The 19689-nt window shown below is 51.7% G+C and overlaps 1 protein-coding gene across 3 annotated transcripts in view; it reads left to right on the top strand.

Annotated features, from left to right (window-relative positions):
• Positions 1 to 18699, top strand: part of LOC119956592 (neuronal pentraxin-2-like) — a 79543-nt gene extending 60844 nt beyond the window's left edge. For 2 of the 3 annotated variants that reach the window (XM_038783922.1, XM_038783919.1), the window contains 4 exons: positions 14402 to 14627; positions 15918 to 16162; positions 16605 to 16784; positions 17886 to 18699. In XM_038783922.1, coding sequence (XP_038639850.1) covers positions 14402 to 14627; positions 15918 to 16162; positions 16605 to 16784; positions 17886 to 18119 — 885 coding nt within the window. In that variant the 3' untranslated portion in view covers positions 18120 to 18699. The remainder of the gene's footprint in view (positions 1 to 14401; positions 14628 to 15917; positions 16163 to 16604; positions 16785 to 17885) is intronic. The other variant, XM_038783920.1, reaches the window with a different exon arrangement.
• The last annotated feature ends 990 nt before the right edge of the window (positions 18700 to 19689 follow it).

Raw genomic sequence — 19689 nt, 5'->3', positions numbered from 1 at the left:
CGGGGCCTGTGGGGCTGGGATTGACCGGGGTCTGTGGGGCTGGGATTGACCGGGGTCTGTGGGGCAGGGATTGACCGGGGCCTGTGGGGCTGGGATTGACCGTGCACTTTCTCAGGGTGGCGTAAATACAGGATGTAGTCTACATGGATTTTAGTAAGGCATTTGACAAGGTCCCACATGGCAGGCTGGTCAGAAAAATAGAAGCCCATGGGATGCAAAGGAAAGTGGTGAGCTCGATCCAAAATTGGTTGATGATTGAGAATGATTGACCGGGTGGCACGGTGGCGCAATGGTTAGCACTGCTGCCTCACGGCACCGAGGTCCCAAGTTCGATCCCGGCTCTGGGTCACTGTCCGTGTGGAGTTTGCACATTCTCCCCGTGTCTGTGTGGGTCTCACCCCCACAACCCAAAGATGTGCAGGCTAGGTGGATTGGCCACACTAAATTGCCCCTTAATTGGGAAAAAAACAATTGGGTACTCTAAATTTAATTTAAAAAAAAATTGTTTTAGCGAATGGTTTCCAGTGGCACTCCACAGGACTCAGTATTGGGGCCCTTGCTGTTTGTTTCATATCTTAATTTGGACTTAAATGTGCGACGCATGATTGAAAAATTGACAGATGCCTCAAAATTCGGCGGGTAGTTGATAGTTAAGAGGGTAGCTGTTGTCTCCAGAGATATTCAATGGTTTGGTTGAGTGGGCAGATGACAGAATCATTGAATTTACAGTGTAGAAGGAGGCCATTTGGCCCATCGAGTCTGCACTGACCCTTGAAAAGAGTGCCCTACCTAAGCCCACACCTCCATCCCATCCCCGTAACCAATAACCCCAACTAACCTTTTTTGGACACTAAAGGCAATTTAGCGCGGCCAATCCACCTAACCTGCACGTCGTTGGACTGTGGGAGGAAACCGGAGCACCCGGAGGAAACCCACGCAGACACGAGGAGAACGTGCAGACTCCGCACAGACAGTGACCCAAGCCGGGAATCCAACCTGGGACTCTGGAGCTGTGGAGCAACTGTGCTAACCACTGTGCTATCATGCTGCCCTTAAGGTAAGAGGCAAATGGAATTCCATCTGGAAAGGTATGAGGTAATGCATTTGGGGAAGGCAAAAAAAAGCAAGGGGACATTCACTAAATGGGAAGATATTGAGAGAGGTGGAGGAAATGAGAGAGCTTGGTGTGCCTGCCCATAGGTCCCTGATGGAGACAGGACAGGGTAAGGTGGGAAAGAAAGCACAATGGAATGCTTTCCTATATTGCGCGAGGTATAGATTACAAAAGCAGGGAGGTGGTGCTGGAACTGTACAGAACACTGGTTAGACCACAGCTGGAGTTTTCTGTACAGTTCTGGTCACTACATCACAGGAACTACATCATTGCCCTGGAGAGAGTTATAAGAATGTTTCCAGGGCTGGAAAATTGCAGCTATGAAAACCTCGATTGGCGGTTGTGGCTAAAGCCTCAACTCATTTAAAAGGTACTCGGATCGGCCCCTGAAGTGCTGGGACCTGCAAGGATATGGATCGGGTGCTGGAAGGTGGGATTAGAATGGGCGGCTAGCTGTTTCAGCCAGTGATGGGCTGAATGGCCTCTTTCTGTGTCGTAACCTTTCTCCGGTAAAGGCAGCACAAGTGGACGATGAAGATTAAAATAGGTTGGACTGTTGGTGATTTCTGTATGTGATTTAATCCACCATTACCCACCGTCTGTTACTTAAGTGGAGGTAGCAGTGTGAATATTAGGCCCTATTAGTCCGAAGACAAAGATGACACAATAGAGTCAGCGAGGCTCCAGACTGTAGGGCTCCAGGCTTGTCCCGTTCCATAGAATGTTCCCCAGTAACAGAACCACTGGAATCCAGAAGCTGCTGATTGGAATCATAGAGAAATTGTCAATAGATGACAGACGATTAATAGAGAGAGAGAGAGACTTTCATTATATAACAACAAGTGAAACTCATTCAGTGAGGCAGCTGGGCTGCACCCTGATCTTTGGGTCAGCTGGTTTTGTGGTGTTGAGTAATGAACATAGAATTTACAGTGCAGAAGGAGGCCATTCGGCCCATCGAGTCTACACCGGCTCTTGGAAAGAGTACCCTATTTAAGCCCACGCCTCCACCCTATCCCTGTAGCCCAACCTAATCTTTTTGGATACTAAGGGAAATTTACCATGGCCAATCCACCTAACCTACACATCTTTGGACTGTGGGAGGAAACCGGAGCACCCGGAGGAAACCCACGCAGACATGGGGAGAACGTGCAGACTCCGCACAGACAGTGACCCAAGCCGGGAATTGAACCTGGGACCTTGGCGCTGTGAAGCGACTGTGCTAACCACTGTGCCGTGCATTATCTGCATTTATTGCCCGCCCTAATTGCCCTTGGACTGAATTAAGAGTGGTTAAGAGTGGATCTGTGGTCACATGTAGGCCAGGCCACGTAGGACCAGGCGATTTCCTTCCCTGACGGCCATTTGTGAACCAGATGGGTTTTTACAGTAATGGATAATTCATTATCATCATTGGACTTTTAACTCCAGATTTCTTTGGAATTCAAATTTCACTCTCTGCCGTGGTGGGATTTGAACCCGCGTCTCCAGAGCCCTGGTTCTCAGTCCACCGACAATACCACTACACCACTGCGTTCTCTGGCTGAGGTTATCCCCAAAGGCCCCGCTTTCTCAACCTTGTCCCTCGCCTGAGGTGTGGTGACCCTCAGATGAAATCTCCACCCAGTCAGCTCTCCCCCCTCAGAGGGGAAAGCAGTCCATGGTCTTCGGGGACTCTGGCGATTTAATTTTTTACACCCCGTATTCCAGTAAAGCTGCTGGAGTGGGAGCTGCTGCCTTTAAGAGCTCGGTCTCCCTCTGGGTATCCGATAGTGAGTCAAACTGCCGATCGGATTGGACTCTCACCAAAAGCAGAAATTTATTTTTTTTTTTAAATACTTTTTATTGAAGAAATTTTTCAGAGTACAACCATTTTAACCCCCCCTACATTTGAATTATATCAAAACAAAGTCAAACCCCCCTACTTAACAAGAATCCCCCCCCCCCCCTACCCGCGCGCCCCCCCTGCCTCCCCCCCCCCCGCCGACGAACCGGCCGCCAGACCATCTTGTCGTTTCTGGCAGTGTCCTCGGGCAGGCCTTGCCCGTGACACCACCGATACCGTGTTTCCTTCGTTGTTATCCCCCCTCCCCCCCCCCCTCCCCTCCCCCCCACCCTCCCCCCCCCCCCTCCCTCCCGCTCTCCCCTCCCCTCCCGGGTTGCTGCTGTCACGGCCTCAGTTTCTATCTCTGATCTAAGAGGTCTAGGAAGGGTTGCCATCGCCTGAAAAACCCCTGCACCGACCCTCTCAGGGCGAATTTGATTCTTTCCAATTGGATGAAGTTTGCCATGTCGTTTAACCAGGTGTTAACACTTGGAGGCCTTGCGTCCCTCCACTGAATCAAGATCCTCCTCCGAGCCACCAAGGACGCAAAGGCTAATATTCCAGCCTCCCTCGCCTCCTGTACCCCCGGCTCCACCCCAACCCCGAAGATCGCCAGTCCCCATCCTGGCTTGACCCTGGACCCCACCACTCTCGACACCGTCCCTGCCACCCCCTTCCAGAACTCCTCCAGTGCCGGACATGCCCAAAACATGTGTGCATGATTCGCAGGGCTTCCCGAACATCTGACACACCTGTCTTCACCCCCGAAAAACCGACTCATCCTTGTCCCCGTCATGTGGGCTCTATGCAGTACCTTAAATTGAATAAGACTCAGTCTCGCACATGACGACGACGAGTTGACCCTCTCTAGGGCGTCTGCCCATGTCCCGTCCTCTATCTGTTCCCCCAGCTCTAACTCCCACTTATCTTTCAGCTCCTCTACTGGTACCTCCTCCACCTCCTGCATAATCTTATAAATGTCCGAGATCTTCCCCTCCCCGACCCAGACCCCTGATAGCACCCTATCACTCGCCCCCCCTGTCGGGAAGCACGGGAAACCCCTCTACCTGTCGTCTGGCAAATGCCAAAAGCAGAAAATGGATCATTTGCTTTGTCAGCGAAAAGATTGAATCACACGGCAACATTCCAAACTGTGTTACGGTGCAAAGGTCCCTCTCCAGTAATATTTAAACAGGTGTGAGGCCCACTGATCCATTTCTTATCCTTTTATGCCAAAGACCCGCTTTAGTGGATGGTCACTCTGGTCAACCACCTGATCCAGCTCTGAGAGCATTGTGGGGCAAATCGGGGATGGGGTGGGTATAGAACATAGAGAACATAGAACACTACAGCGCAGTACGGGCCCTTCGGCCCTCGATGTTGCGCCGACCTGTGAAACCATCTGAAGCCTATCTGACCTACACTATTCCATTTTCATCCATGTGTCTATCCAGTGACCACTTAAATGCCCTTAAAGTTGGCGAGTCTACTACTGTTGCAGGCAGGGCGTTCCACACCCCTACTACTCTCTGAGTAAAGAAACTGCCTCTGACATCTGTCCTATATCTACCACCCCTCAATTTAAAGCTATGTCCCCTCGTGTTGGTCATCACCATCCGAGGAAAAAGACTCTCACTGTCCATGATGGAATGATGGATAAGAAGGGGGGCGATAGATTGGGGTGTGGGATCTTGTGTTGAGGGAGCGGGTTGGCTGTTCAAGTGAGTGTCTCTAATGAAAATGCTTCAGGTGCCACGAAGAAATGGGCAGTTAATGGGTCAAATGGTGGTATTATTCCCTTATTTCGGTGTGCCCCTTTTTCTGAGGAGTTACAAGCCTCTGGCTTTTCCCGTTGCACTGGAATTCTCTGCCCACAGTCACCCTTCACTAGTGGCACAGACATGCCCAATAGCAAGGCCTTACTGACCCTGTACCATTCTTTACCTGTCCGAGATCCCTGATCCCAGTCTGCACCTAGGGTCCCAAAGCAGGAAAAATCAACCCGAGGTCCGGCTCCTGATCGAGGGACCGTGAATCCTGATGGAAAACCCATGCGTGGAGTGTCGGGTGAGGTCAGGGTCGGGTTGGTCGGTGATGCCCTCATGGTTGAATCCCTCATTGATAGGAAGTGGCAAAGATTGGTTTAGCTCAGTGGGCTAGCCAGTTGGTCTGTGATGCAGAACAAGGCCAGCAATTCAATTCCCGTACCAGCTGCAAATTCTGATTTCTCACTCTGTGTACCCAAACAGGCGGCGGAGTGTGGCGACTAGGGGCGTTTCACAGTAACTTCATTGCAGTGTTAATGTCAGCCTACTTGTGACAATAAAAAAAAAGATTATTAGATGGCAGAAAGGTAGGAACAAAAGCACGGAAGTGGAAAGACACACAGGAAGAGGCATAACCAGGGCTCGAAAGAATGAAGCTAATATTTTAGAACCAGAGATAAGTTCTGATGGAGGAAGAGGCCATTTGCCCATTGTGTCTGTGCCGGTCAAAAAAGAGAAAAAATAGCTGCTCATTTCAGTCCCACTTCCCGTAGCCTTGCAGGTTCCAGCGCTTCGGACGATCGAGGAACTTTTTAAATGAGTCGAGTGTTTCAGCTTCAACCACCACCGTAGGCCGTGAATTCCAGACGCCCCCCCACCCTCTGAGTGAAAATGGTTTTTCCCTCGTCCCCCTCTAATCCTACCAATGATCTGTGCCCTCTGGTAATTGGCCCCTCGGCTAGGGGGAAACTAGTCTATCCCACCTACCCTGTCAAAGTCACTCATTATCTTGTACACCTTAATTAGGTCACCCTTCAGCCTCCTCTGCTCTCAGGGGCACAGACCAACTGTCTAGCCCACTGAGCTAAACCAATCTCTCAGCATAGCTGCAGTTCCTCCAATGTGGGCAGCACGGTAGCACAAGTGGATAGCACTGTGGCTTCACAGCGCCAGGGTCCCAGGTTCGATTCCCCACTGAGTCACTGTCTGTACGGAGTTCGCACCGTGTGTGCGTGGGTTTCCACCGGGTGCTCCGGTTTCCTCCCACAGTCCAAAGATGTGCAGGTTAGGTGGATTGGCCGCGCTAAATTGCCCTTAGTGTCCAAAAAAAAAAGGTTAGAAGGGGTTATTGAGTTACCGGGATAGGGTGGAAGTGAGAGCTTAAGTGGGTCGGTACAGACTCGATGGGCCAAATGCCCTCCTTCTGCACTGTATGTTCTATGTTAATACTTTCCAATCTTACCCTGATGAATTTATAAATATGCAACATGATGAATTTATATCCTTGGGTTTTTTCACGTTAATCTCTGTCTGGTGTGAGATCTTTAAAATGCTGGGCAGGCGTGTTGCCTCTGAATGCAAAGGGCTGAAACCAATTGCTAGAGACACTGAGATTGGTCTCATCAAACACGTGAATAAATAATTGAGGAGCTCTGTCAAACTCACACAGCCAATATCAAGGGCCTTCGTTTCAGTGTGGCAGATCGCCAATCGCTCCGTGCAGAATCATGTAGATGATTCGCTGCCAAATGTAAAGAAAAGAAAGAACTTGGATTTCTAAAGCACCTTTCGTAAACGTAGGACATTCCAAAGTGCGTTACAGTCAGTGTTGTAATGTGAGAGACATGGCAATTACTTTATGCAGCTCCAGCTCTTCCAGGCACTGACGGTTCAAGAAGCAGATCCCTCCGCTCTATTCCCAACAAGCACTTTACATTCAGTCTGGTTTATGTTGAATTACCGTAAACTCATACACCATTCAGACCTATCGGGAGAATTCCTGTTCTGAGTGTTGGGTTTACACGTCAATCTGTGGCTCAGGTACACATGTGGGCGCGATTCTCCGCAAATGCGGCGAGTCGTAAAGGCTGCCGTGAAACTCAGCCTCCGCGCCCCCTCCCGGGACCCGATTCTCCCCCCTCGGGCGGGGCTAACAGCGCGGCCCCGTGAAGCACGGCATCGCGGACTTAGCGACCATCGCTAAGCCCGCGCCAAGCGTCACGGCGGCTGACGCGCACGATGACGTCAGCCGCACATGCGCGGGTTGGACGGCTCTAACCCGCGCATGCGCGGATGACGTCATCCCGCAGATGCGTCAAACCCGCACATGCGTGGGCCGTCATGCCCCTCAGCCACCCCGCGGACTGATCCTGCGGCGCTGCGGAGGAACAAATAGTGCGCGGGTATCGGACCCGCTGCCGGCGATCGGTGCCCACCGATCGCAGGCCCATGCCACCCTTGGCACAGCCGTGGTGCGGCCGTGCCAATCGGTGCCATGGTTGTCCGGGACGGCACTTTGCGGCCGTTTTCACGAACGGTGAGAGCAGGTGTGATTGCGTCCGTGAAAACAGCCGTAAAGGCCAGGGAACTCGTGGACGTGTTGCTAAATCCTTGTCAGGTGTCTCCTGTAGGGAATATTAAGTTTTAATGAGTTTTGTGAGTTGTGTTAATTTATTAAGTGTTCCTGATCTTTTTGCTCACAGCTCCAGCTGTGGGTGTTTAAAACGCGGTTACAGCAATCTGAAAAGCTGATCTTTATCATCTGGGAGCTGAATAACTCTCTGATCCAATCGCAATCATTATTAAAAATAACAATTGTATTTAGATAGCCCCTTTAATGTGATAAAACGTAACACCACAGGGGCTGCAGCCGCTCAAGACTGACTTGAAACAGCTGGTTTGTAATGCAGAACAATGCCAGCAGCGCGGGTTCAATTCCCGTACCAGCCTCCCCGAACAGGCGCCGGAATGTGGCGACTATGGGCTTTTCACAGTAACTTCATTGAAGCCTACTCGTGACAATAAGCGATTATTACTTTGCAAATTTGTTGCGTTATTCTGTAAAATGTAAAATCTCAATGAACATAGTTTAAGAGAATATTTGGTCTGCTCAAGAGGGCAGAGTTGGAGGATATCTCGGAGGGTTGAGGGGCTGGAGAAGGTTAAAGAGTTGGGAAGGGCTGATGCCATGGTGGGATTTGAAAGCAGGATCTGATGTACGTCAGGCAGCACAGGGGTAATGGGTGGATGAATGGATAGGTTAGAATATGTGAAATAGGGTCTTGGATGGCCTGAAGTTAATGGAGAGTTAAAGATGGGAAACCAGCCAATGGTGTGCCATAGTAGTCATGTCTAGATGACTGGAAGAGTTGAATCAGGGACAGAGTTGGCTGATGTTCCAGAAGAGGAAATAGGCAGTCTTCGTAATGGTGCAGATATGTGGTCAGGAGCGCAACTCGGACTCAAATATGACGGCAAGTTAATGAACAGTGTGGTTCACCCACAGCCCGGGGGAGGGACGGAGCTAGTGAAGGGGGCTGAAGATGATGGCTTTGGTTACCAATATTTAGTTGAAGGAAATTTCTGCTCATCCAATCCTGGATGTCAGACAGGATACTGGATTCTCCGGTCGTCGACACCTAAACCGTGTTCTGCGATTGGCCGGAGAATCACAGTTCCCGACCAAATCGGGGGCGGCGCTGGTTTTGCGATGCTCGGCCCCCCCCCTCCAGCACTCGGAGAGTGTGCCGAGCGACGGCCTCAGGACATCGCCTGAGGCTCGCCCTCCGATGTTCCACCCCCAACCGGCCAAGCTCCCGACGGCGTGGGTCTCTCATGGTCCCATCCGTCGGGAACTTGGCGAGGCGGTTGCGGAATCAGGGGCTGTGGACACTGTGGGGGGGGGGGGGGGGGGGGACCTTCTCCGCAATTCTCCGGCCGTATCGCCAGCTGGAGCCGGGTGCTGGATGCTGCCTTCACGCCAGCCCCAGCCAAACGGGTAATCGGTGGCCGTTTTACACCACCTCTCCCACGCCGGCGTGGGGCCATAGCCTCAAAATCTGAGACTCCAGCCCAAGGAGTCTGAGAATTCAGAGACCGTGGAAGGGTTGAAAGAGGTGGCCATGAGGTAGGGCTAGGTGTAGTCAATGAACATGTATTAACTGTTGCTGAGTTTTTAGACGATGTTGCCTGACTTCAACCTGCGATGGCTGAAGCGTCTTTTAGTCAAACCTGCAGTTGTATTGATTTATCGTATAGTTTCTCCCCGCCTCCCCCTACCCCCCCCCCCCCCCCGTCTCCTCTCCCCCCCCCCCCCCCCCCACTCCACACACTGACTCTGTCACACAATCACCAGCTGCTAAGTTAGAAGAAGTAAAAACAAATGTATTATTCATTCTCGACATGTGGGTGGCGTTGTTCAGGCTGGCATTGTTATCCATGTTGACGTACTCTGAGGAGGTGGTGATGAACAATGTTCTTAAATCACTTCATGAGGTTAATTAGGAGTCAACGTCATTGCTGTGGGTCTGCAGTCACATAGAGGTCTGGAGCATGGAAGGATGGCAGGTTCCCTTCGCTGGAGGACATGAGCACAGACGTCTCAGCCCACACCCCCAGTGCAGGACTGAATACAAGGTGTTAAACCCGAGATTCAATCTGCCTCCTCAGACAGATCTAAAAGATGAGGTGGCACCATTTTGTAGAAGACCATTGGAGTTATCCCTGGTGTCCTGGGGGGAGGGGGGGGGGGGGAGGGGGGGCAGGCGGAGTTGGGAGGGGCAAGGTGGTGAGGGACCATATTTATCTCTTGCAGCTTGCGGGATCTTACTGTGCACTGACAGGCTGCTGTGTTTCCCACATGACGGCACCATCCGCACTTCAAAATGTACTTGGGCGGCACGGTAGCACAGTGGTTAGCACTGTTGCTTCACAGTTCCAGGGTCCCAGGTTCGATTCCCAGCTTGGGTCACTGTCTGTGCGGAGTCTGCACGTCCTCCCCGTGTCTGTGTGGGTTTCCTCCGGGTGCTCCGGTTTCCTCCCACAGTCCAAAGATGTGCTGTTAGGTGAATTGGACATTCTGATTTCTCCCTCTGTCTACCCGAACAGGCGCCGGAGTGTGGTGACTAGGGGCTTTTCAGAGTAACTTCATGGCAGTGTTAATGTCAGCCTACTTGTGACAATAAAGATTATTATTGTTACTTCATTGGCTGTGAAGCGCTTTAAGCCACCTGAAGATATGGAAGGCACTGGATAAACGCAGGTCTTTCTCCTGTCTTTTAATGAACATATTCGATTTTAAATGGCGAAAATGATCAGCTTGGCGGTCACTTCCAGCGAGGCCAGTTTTTTATTCGGAGATTGCTCTTTCTATAAAATTCATTTTGAATTCACAAACAGCCCTGGTGGCATCTGAACTGGTGGATTGTGAATCGGGTACCATAAGCACAAAGCCTCTGCTCAGACGGGCCTTCTGATCAATGATGACAGCTTCCCATTACATATTGAACACCTTCAGCACAACAGCCAAATGCTATATTAAACATTCCCTGCAGGGCCTGCATGATTAGATTTTACTCTGTAAAGTTCAGGCGAAACTCATGTGATATATTAATCATTTCAAACTGATAAAAACAGCCCAAAATTTCCATTAAAGAATTCTCCACGGATCGTCCCTGCAGTCATACAGTTTGATAATTAATTAGCAGATACTGTGGGGGAATGTCAGCTCAGAATGACCGAGAGTTGGGTGAGGGTGGGGGGTAGGAGGGGGAGGGGGGGGGGGGGGGGTGATGTGGAGACAATGGGTCCAGTGTCTGAATCCTCGGAACACCAATTTAGCCTCTTGAGCCCACTCCGTCATTCAGTCCCATCATGGCTGATCCCATCTCGGCCTCAACTCCACTTTCCTGCCTGTTCTCCACAAACTGCTCACAAGACAAAACCCTCATGTGTGGAATCAATGTAGTGACCCTCCTCTGACTGCCCCTAATGCAACTACACCCCTCCCCAAATACAGGGACGGAAACTGTGCCCAATACTCCAGGTGCGGTCTCACCAATGCCTTGTACAGTTACAGCAACACTTCCCAACTTTTACACTCTATCCCTTTAGCTGTAAAGGCCAAATTTCCAAATGCCTTCCTCATTACCTGCTGCACCCGCACGCTAGATTTCTGCGATTCTTGTATGCGCACACCCAGACCCGGCGGGGGGGTCGGAGAATCACTGGGGGCCGGCATCAATCCCGCCCCCGCCGTGTCCCGAATTCTACGCCACCAGAGATTCGGCGGGGCGGGAATCGTGCCACGCCAGTTGGTGGGCCCTCCCCCCGGTGATTCTCCGGCCCGCGATGGGCCGAAGTCCCGCCGCTGTCAAGCCTCTCCCGCCGGTGGGAATCAAAACACCTCCCTGACCAGCGGGATTGGTGCCGTGGGCGGGCTCCGGGGTCCTGGGGGGGGTGCAATCTGACCCCGGGGGGTTCCCCCACGGTGGCCTGGCCTGCGATCGGGGCCCACCGATCGGCGGGCGGGCCTGTGCCGTAGGGGCACTCTTTTCCTTCCGCCTTTGCCATGGTCTTCACCATAGCGGAGGTGGAAGAGACCCCGTCCCCAGCACATGCGCCAGGCTGACGTCAGCAGCCGCTAACACTCCTGCGCATGCACGGACTTACGCCAGCCGGCGAAGTCCTTTCGGCCCCGGCTGGCGTGGCTTGGCCCCGAAAGATGCAGAGACGTCCGCACCTTTGGGGCGGCCCGACGCCGGAGTGGTTCACGCCACTCCGACACGCCGGGACCCCCCCGCCCCGCCGGGTAGGGGAGAATCCTGGCCCATTTCTCCGACCAAAATGGAGAACCTCACATTCATCCACATTAAACTCCATTTGCCAAATTTTGGCCCACTCTCCTCACCTATCTGTATTCATTTGTAAATTTCTTATCTCCTCATCGCAACTTACTGTCTCACCTATTTTAGTGTCACCTGCAAATTTGGAGATAGTGCCTTCTATCCCGACATCCATGGCATTAATACATATTGTAAAGAGTTGGAGCCTGAGGACCGAACCCTGTGGCAAGCCACTAGTTCCATCTTGCTACCCAAAGACCCATTTAGCCAGACACTCTACCTTCTGTCCAGACTTCTATCCAAGATAACAAATTATTTATTTATTTTTTATAATATAGAGTACCCAATTTTTTTTCCTTCCAATTCAGGGGCAATTTAGCATGGCACATCCACCTACCCTGCCCATCTTTGGGTTGTGGGGGCGAAACCCACGCAGACACGGGGAGAATGTGCAAACTCCACACGGACAGTGACCCAGGGCCAGGATTCAAACCCGACTCCTCAGCGCCGTGAGGCAGCAGTGCTAACCACTGCGCCATGTGCCGCCCACCCAAACTAATAAATTACCCTTAATCCCATGTGATCGTACCTTGTGTATCAGCCTTTTGTGTGGCACCTTATCAAATGCCTTCTGGAAGTCCAGATATATTACATCGACACGATTCCCATTATACCATTACATTGTGAGATAGGCATTGCCTCCACTTTGACAATCTTTCTTCTCTCTCTCTCCTTCACTTCTACCACCCCCCTCTCTTCCTTCATATCTCCCTAGGTCTCTTTCACTATCTAGATTTCTCTGTCGATCCTCTCTTAGTTCGTCTTTTGCTGTCTCCATCTCTTTCTCCTTTTCTCTACGTTTCATCTTTGATTCCAACTCTCTTATTTCTCTCTCTCCTTTACCCCCTGCCACTGTTTCTCCTTCTCGTTCACATTCCTGCTTTTGATTGTACCCTGTCTGACCCCAGCCATGTCTTTGCAGCAGACAACAGTATTGGGACAAGGAGAGTCAAAGCAGCACTCTGCCCTGCTTTCTCTCTCTCTCTCCTGCACATTCCCTCTCTCCCACTCTTTAGTTCTTCTTCTCTTTATTTCTCTTCTGCGTTCTCGTTCCAGCTCCCGTCCTTTTCTCCTGCCTCCAGCTCTGTTCCAATGGCTTTGCAGTGAAAGATTTCATAACACATGATGTCATCACTCTGGGGAATTTTTAAATGCAGCAAATCCTGCATGCAACCAAATAGAGAAAAACAAACCCCAGATCCTATGCGCGACCATGTACACATCATGCACACATCTTCTGGTACACATTAACACAGGTACACATTAGTGGGGGTCTTCGGGGTTTCAGACCAGCCAGATCTATTCCTGGGGAGGAGGGCGGACGCCCTTGCCTTTGCCTACCCTGATCGCCCGCCGTAGAATCCTGTTTGGCTGGCGGTCAGCAGCACCACCCAGAGCTGCAGACTGGCTGTCCGACCTCTCGGAATCTCTCCCAATGGAGAAAATCAAATTCTCCATCCGGGGGTCAGACGACGGCTTCCGCAGAACGTGGGAACCATTCACGCGACTGTTCTGGGACCTGTTTGTGGCCAACGAACAAGAGGAAGAATAACCAGGTAGCCAAGAATCAGGGGAGGGTAGCCAAGGCATGAAAGGGGGAGAAAGACGAACCACAGGGGCGGGGGGTGGGGGGAGACAGCTGAACTTGAGAAGGGAGGGGCGAACCATGGAGGGAGGGGGGACAGGAGAGGAGAACCAGCGGGATGGGGCGGGGGCAGGGAAACGGGAGCTGGAAGGAGGGCACGGGGTGCCAAAACGTGCATGACATCTCCAGGAGCGGGGAACGAGGAGATTGGGGATGGAGGACGGGAGGAGCAGCGGAGGCGAGCGGGGGGACGGCGGCGAGACCCGTCCGGGAGAGGCGACAGCGGCACGCGACCCGGCCAGGTGTCGCACACTGTGGTTATCTCCCCGGCACCCAAATGTATATTTGCCCCCCCTCCCCAGTCCTCGCCACCCCTGCCCCCCCCCCCCCCCCCCCCCCCCCCGTGTACTTCACTGGGTAAGAAGTACTCTGGGACACTGAGGTAATTTCAGCTCTCTATCTGCAGGCCTTGTTTGTTTCAGTGATGATGCTGCCGTGAGGTTGGCCTGAAAATACAAACAGATGGGCCTCTGCCAGGTTGTGGATAGAGTTTGGTGTTGAGAGCTCCACTGAGTCCATCTGTTATGCCCAGGGGTCGAGTTGATGCCGGAAACATTCCCGCTGTGGCTCTGTGTGGCCCAGTTAACTGAGGAGACGGTTCCCAGTTGCTGTGGTTCAGGTTTAACATTTCACACACTCGGACCAGACTCTCCTGTTCTAGAATGAAGCAGATACCCCCCCCCCCGGCAGATAACCCCCCCCCCCCCCCTCCGACAGATACCCCCCTCCGGCAGATACCCCACCCTCTGACAGATACTCCTCTCCGGCAGATACCCCGCTCTCCGAGTGATACCCCTTCCTCTGACAGATACTCCCCTCCGACAGATATCCCGCTCTCTGACAGATACCCCACCCTCCGACAGATACCCCCTCCGACAGATATCCCGCTCTCTGACAGATACCCCCCTCCGACTGATCCCCCGCCCTCCGACACGTACCTGACTGCAATTGGCAGCCACAGGGTCAGCTTACAGTAGCTTAGGAGATGATCCCATAACGTGATGTGGATTGGGCTGGAGGGAGGCTGCTGATGCTCCCGTGTCCAGGCAGTTACTTGGGATGTCTACATGACCATTAACCATTGCTTCCTCCTGCCTGTGATTACAATCCTGCTGATTGCTACCTTATTCCCTCTTTCCCGGGGAGCAGGGGGAGCTGCTGACTCGGGACAACGCTTCCTCGACGTTTGCTCTCTCTGGCCAACCCCGGGGTCACATCTACCTGAAGATCCATGAACTGGAAGCCCAGCTACTCTCCAAACTCTCTGAACTGGAGAAGGAGCGATCCTCACTGCAGAACAAGGGTGACCAACAGAGGTATCGCCTGGAAGAACAGCTGGAAGCCCTTCACCAGCGCATCGACAAGTTGGAGAAAGGTAAGGCTCAGCACAGGTCAAAGGTTAAAGGTCAGGATGGTCATGCAGGAGATAATCGGGCTGGTTCCTGCTGACACACATTGGGAGACAGTGGGCTTACCCCTCTGGATTGAACGGAAGCAGATTAGATCAATGTCCTTCAACGGTGAGTCCGAACCAGTTGGAGTTGAAGACACAGTTTATTACATCCCAGCTCACTGGTGGTGCAGTGGTTAGCACTGCTGCCTCACATCCCAAGGACCCGGGCAGCACATTGGCACAGTGGTTAGCACTGCTGCCTCACACCCCGAGGACCTAGATTTGATCCCGGCCCCGGGCCACTGTCCGTGTGGAGTTTGCACATTCTCCCCGTGTCTGCGTGGGTTCCACACTCACAACCCAAAGATGTGCAGGGTAGGTGGATTGGCCACGCTAAATTACCCCTTAATTGGAAAAAAAAGAACTGGGTACTTGATGCATAAACAATGGACACGAAACGTAGATGAAGTCCGAACGATAGGCTTTAATACACAAGAAGTGGACCCGGCAGCAGACGTACAGAAGAATGGCTGACTGCTGGGGAACACGGGTTCTTATATCCCGCCTCGTAGGCAGAGCTACCTTCCTCAGCCAATCGGCTGAGAGGCACATGACATACCTGGGCCAATGGGAAGCGAGTCCTCTGCACCAATGGCAACTCACACTCCCAGGTACCGTAATACCCCTAGTCATACTACCACAGTAATCTAAATTAAAAAAAATATATTAGCCAGGGGGCAGTGCGGGAATCACTATTGCTCTTGAAATGTTGCGCTGGGAAATTCTGCTCACACTCGAGAGTGCTGAAGGAGCCTTGGTTTAACATAGAATCATAGAATCCCTACGCTGCAGGAGGAGGCCATTTGGCCCATCGAGTCTACACCAACCCTCTGATAGAGCACCCAATCTAGGCTCACTCAACAGCCCTTTCCCCATAACCCCACCTAACCTGCGCACTTTAGACTGTAGAAGGAAACCGGAGCATCAGGAGGAAACCCACGCGGACATGGGGAGAATGTGCAGACTCCACACAGATACCCAAGGCTGAATTGAACCCAGGCCCCTGGTGCAGTGAGGCAGCAGTGCTAACCACTGTGCCACTTGAAAGCCGACACCTCTGACAGCGCAGCACTCCCTCAGCTCTGTGTGGGTGGTGTCAGCCTGGATTTTGGTTCTCATGCCTTTGCGCTGGGGCATAGATCCATGACCTTCTCATACCGAGGTGAGCGATCGGAAAGGCTAAAACAAAGCGTTTTTATTTCTCCCCGACAGAGACAGCAGTTTATAAATTGCAAGAAGGTTACAAAATCTCATTCCCAGTAAGGACGAACTACATGTATGCTAGAATGAAGAGGAGTCTACCTGAGCTGTACACACTGACCATCTGCCTGTGGGTGAAGTCTAAAGGGACAGTAGGGATTGGAACACCATTCTCGTATGCAGTCCCTGGGCAAGCGAACGAGATGGTTCTACTTGAGTGGGGGAAGAACCCAATCGAACTGCTGATCAATGACAAAGTAAGTATTGAAAACTTTGGTAATGAAGCTCACAAATTAAAATCTCTGGTTGACAGACAATCTCGGCTGGGCCACTGTGCGGGATGTTATAGCTGGTCTGAGCACATTGACTAGGGGAGAAGAAACAGCCATCGATCGATTCCTGGTCCTGAAATTAACTTTTTCATTGGTAATTATCAGTGAGAAAGGCCATTGATACATTTAATTTCATCCACCTTGAGTATCACATTGGTGTATATTGGGGAAATCGATGTTTATTAGGGATGATGGTAATTTCTGGGAAATTATTTACTCAGAATATTGCTGTTTATTGGGGAGTTAATATATTTCAGGACTATTGGCTGTTCCATGGAGGGATGATGGTTTATTAGGGACGGTGGCTGTTTATTGGGCAGATTTCTGTACACAAGTAAGGGAGATACAATCATTGTTTTGTTTGCAGGTAACCCGTCTGCCGTTGGAGGTTAAAGGTGGAGAATGGCACCATGTGTGCATTACCTGGACAACCAGGGATGGTGTCTGGGAGGTGTACCAGGATGGCAAGCAAAGGGGATCGGGAGAAAACCTGGCTCCATGGCACCCAATCAAACCAGGAGGCACGCTCGTCCTTGGCCAGGAGCAGGTAGGTACCAGGAAGCCCATTGTTAACCCAGCGCCGAGACGTGAATTGTCTTTCGATGGCAGAGCTGAACTCTTATGGACAAGTGACATGTGGCCCACAGTTTTCCTTCTTATCGCCTGTTGTTGACCTTCTGACCAGGACAGTAACTCAGTTTAGCCGCCTCTATTCAACTGGAAATGGGTAAATCTGAGCCAATCACAACAGGACAGAGACTCCGAAACTCCAGCCGTGAATATTTTGCACCAAGCCATTGGTTCATCAATCAGTCCCAGCCAATTTGTTCAGCATTAACTGACACCACACTCAAATTAATAAAAATTCCCCTGCTCTCTTTTCTTTCCTCTATCTCTCGCTCATCCCCCTCTCCCTTTCCTCTCCTTCATCCCTCTCTCTCCCTGTCCTCTTCTCTCTCTCCATCTCTTCTCCCTCAACCCCTCTCTCCTTTGCCCCTCCTCTCCCTGTCCCCTTCCTCTCCCATCTCTTCCTTCTCTCCATCCTGCCCTTGTCATACCCCCATTCTCTCCATACCCCCTTCTTTCTATACCCCTTGTCTCCATCCCCCCTTCTCTTAGTCTCCCCCTATTTCTCTTTTCCCCTTCTCCCTCTCTCTCCTCCCTTCTCTCTCTCTCTCTCTTCCCTCCCTCTCTCTCTCCCCTCTTACTCTCTTTCCCCCCTCCTCCTTTCTCTCTCTCCTGTTCATCTCCATCTCCCCTCTCCCTTCCTTCTCTCTCTCTCCTCCTCCTCTCTCTCTCTCTCTCTCTCTCTCCCATAAATCCTGCCCTTTTCCATCCCTTCCCTTGTTCTGTCTCTATGCGCCTAACAAAGATATTTTGAACTGTTGATTGATAGAGTCGGCTGAAGGGGGCGAATGGCCTGTGCTCGTTCCCAACATTATGGGACGGACAAAATGCCTTCCTTGGCCATGACCAACCCCTGATGTGACCGAGCTGGATCTTGGGATCTGCCTATGTGAAGGGCTAAAGCCATTTGCGGCCTGTGCTCTGTATTTAGGGGTCTCTGGGTTCCCCCAGGCTGGATCTGTACATTTTACATCAAACTGGCCGAGATGTTGATACCAATCCATTTTCTTCTACTGTGCAGGACGTGGCTGGAGGCAGGTACGACGCTACACAAGCCTTTGTCGGGGAAATGGCAGAATTCAACATCTGGGACCGGGTTCTGAGTGCGACCGAGATTCAGAACATTGCCAACTGCTCCTCCAGCATTTTGGGCAATGTCATCTCCTGGGATGACAGCAGCATCGACCTGTACGGTGGGGCCACAAAGTGGCCTTTCCAGAGATGCAGCGAAAGTAAAGACTCGGGGCAGAATTGACCGTTGGTCGCTGGTCTGTGCTTCACCGAGCCAGACATGAACAAAAGCAGCTTCAGCAATCTTCACACTTCTCCAATGTGGTACAGACGCCTACAGGGGGCGGTAAACTGGGGAGAGGTGGACGGGGGGCTGGGTGAACTGACCTCTGAGTGGCTCAATTCACCTGTACAGCCCAACCCCAATTCAGTGAACAGAAATCACCACCATTCGGCCCGCATCCTGAGAGAAAACCTCACCCAACCCAAAGGACAGACCCGCTCTCAATCTCCTCCCTGTGGATTTCCTGAGAGCTGCTCCCAGCGAATGGCGAATTCCTGGAGTGTTTGATTGGGAAATGAGCCCCTGTAGGCACCGGTACTGCATCTTATACCATTCCAGTAATTATAGCAGCTCACCCAGTTCTGGAGCGGATCACTGGGCTGGGTGGGTGCGGTGGGTGAGGCCTCCTCTTGGTATCCTGGGAAGGTCTCATTCTCCAAACTCTTCTGATATTGCCCTGATTTGTATTTATTTTGTACAGAGGAAATCTTTCATTTCGTTCTTTGGCCAAAGTAGAAAAATAAATCACCCAGGTACCAATTCTCATTGTGTTCACTTCGCTTCACTTCTCTGCGTTTCAGGGAACTGCAGTGACCTTTTTTTAAGGATACATTTAAAACTTTGATGTTAAACGGCCAACACTGTGGAACATTAGCGACCCAACACTCCCAACTGGCGCCAATAAAACAGGGTGTGCACCAGGGGGAGAGGAGGGGGACATGGCGGGGGGGTGGTTTCTGGACGAGCTGGAATTTCCCCAGGTGGAGGAAGCAAAGAGGCAGGTGTGGAGGAGCCCCTGGGGCTGAGGGAGGTGCTGGATAGTATCAGGGGTATGAAGTCGGGGAAGGCCCCTGGGCCGGATGGGTACCCGGCTGAATTTTATAAGGAATTTACGGCGGACCTGGCACCACATCTGTTGGGGGCATTTAACGAAGCACTGGAGAAGGGGCAGTAATCATACTAATCTCAAAAAAAAGGGAAGGACCCGGTGGAATGTGGGCTGTATAGACCCATATCACCATTGAACACGGATGTGAAGGTATTGGCTAAGTTGTTGGCGGGGAGGATGGAGGATTGTGTCCTCGGGTGGTTGCAGAAGATCAAACAGGCTTCGTGAAGGGTAGGCAGTTCGCGAGTAATATAAGGCGGCTGTTGAATGTGGTGATGAATCCGTCGAGAGCTCTGGTACCGGAGATGGTGGTCTCCATGGACATGGAGAATGCATTTGATCGGGTGGAGTGGCGGTATTTGTTCGAAATGTTCTCATCTCTGACTTTGTATGGGCGGGGAAGGTGTCGAGGGTGGGGAGGACCCTGCTACAGAGGCAGAGGCAGCTGGGGGGGTTGGCGTTGCCAAACTTGCTTCATTATTATTGGGCGGCAAATGTGGACAAGGTGCGGCGGTGAAATGAAATGAAATGAAAATCGCTTATTGTCACGAGTAGGCTTCAAATGAAGTTACTGTGAAAAGCCCCTAGTCGCCACATTCCGGCGCCTGTTCGGGGAGGCTGGTACGGGAATTGAACCGTGCT

Source organism: Scyliorhinus canicula, chromosome 23, assembly GCF_902713615.1.
Source record: "Scyliorhinus canicula chromosome 23, sScyCan1.1, whole genome shotgun sequence".
Classification (NCBI taxonomy): domain Eukaryota; kingdom Metazoa; phylum Chordata; class Chondrichthyes; order Carcharhiniformes; family Scyliorhinidae; genus Scyliorhinus; species Scyliorhinus canicula.
This window is presented reverse-complemented; position numbering and strand designations above follow the sequence as displayed.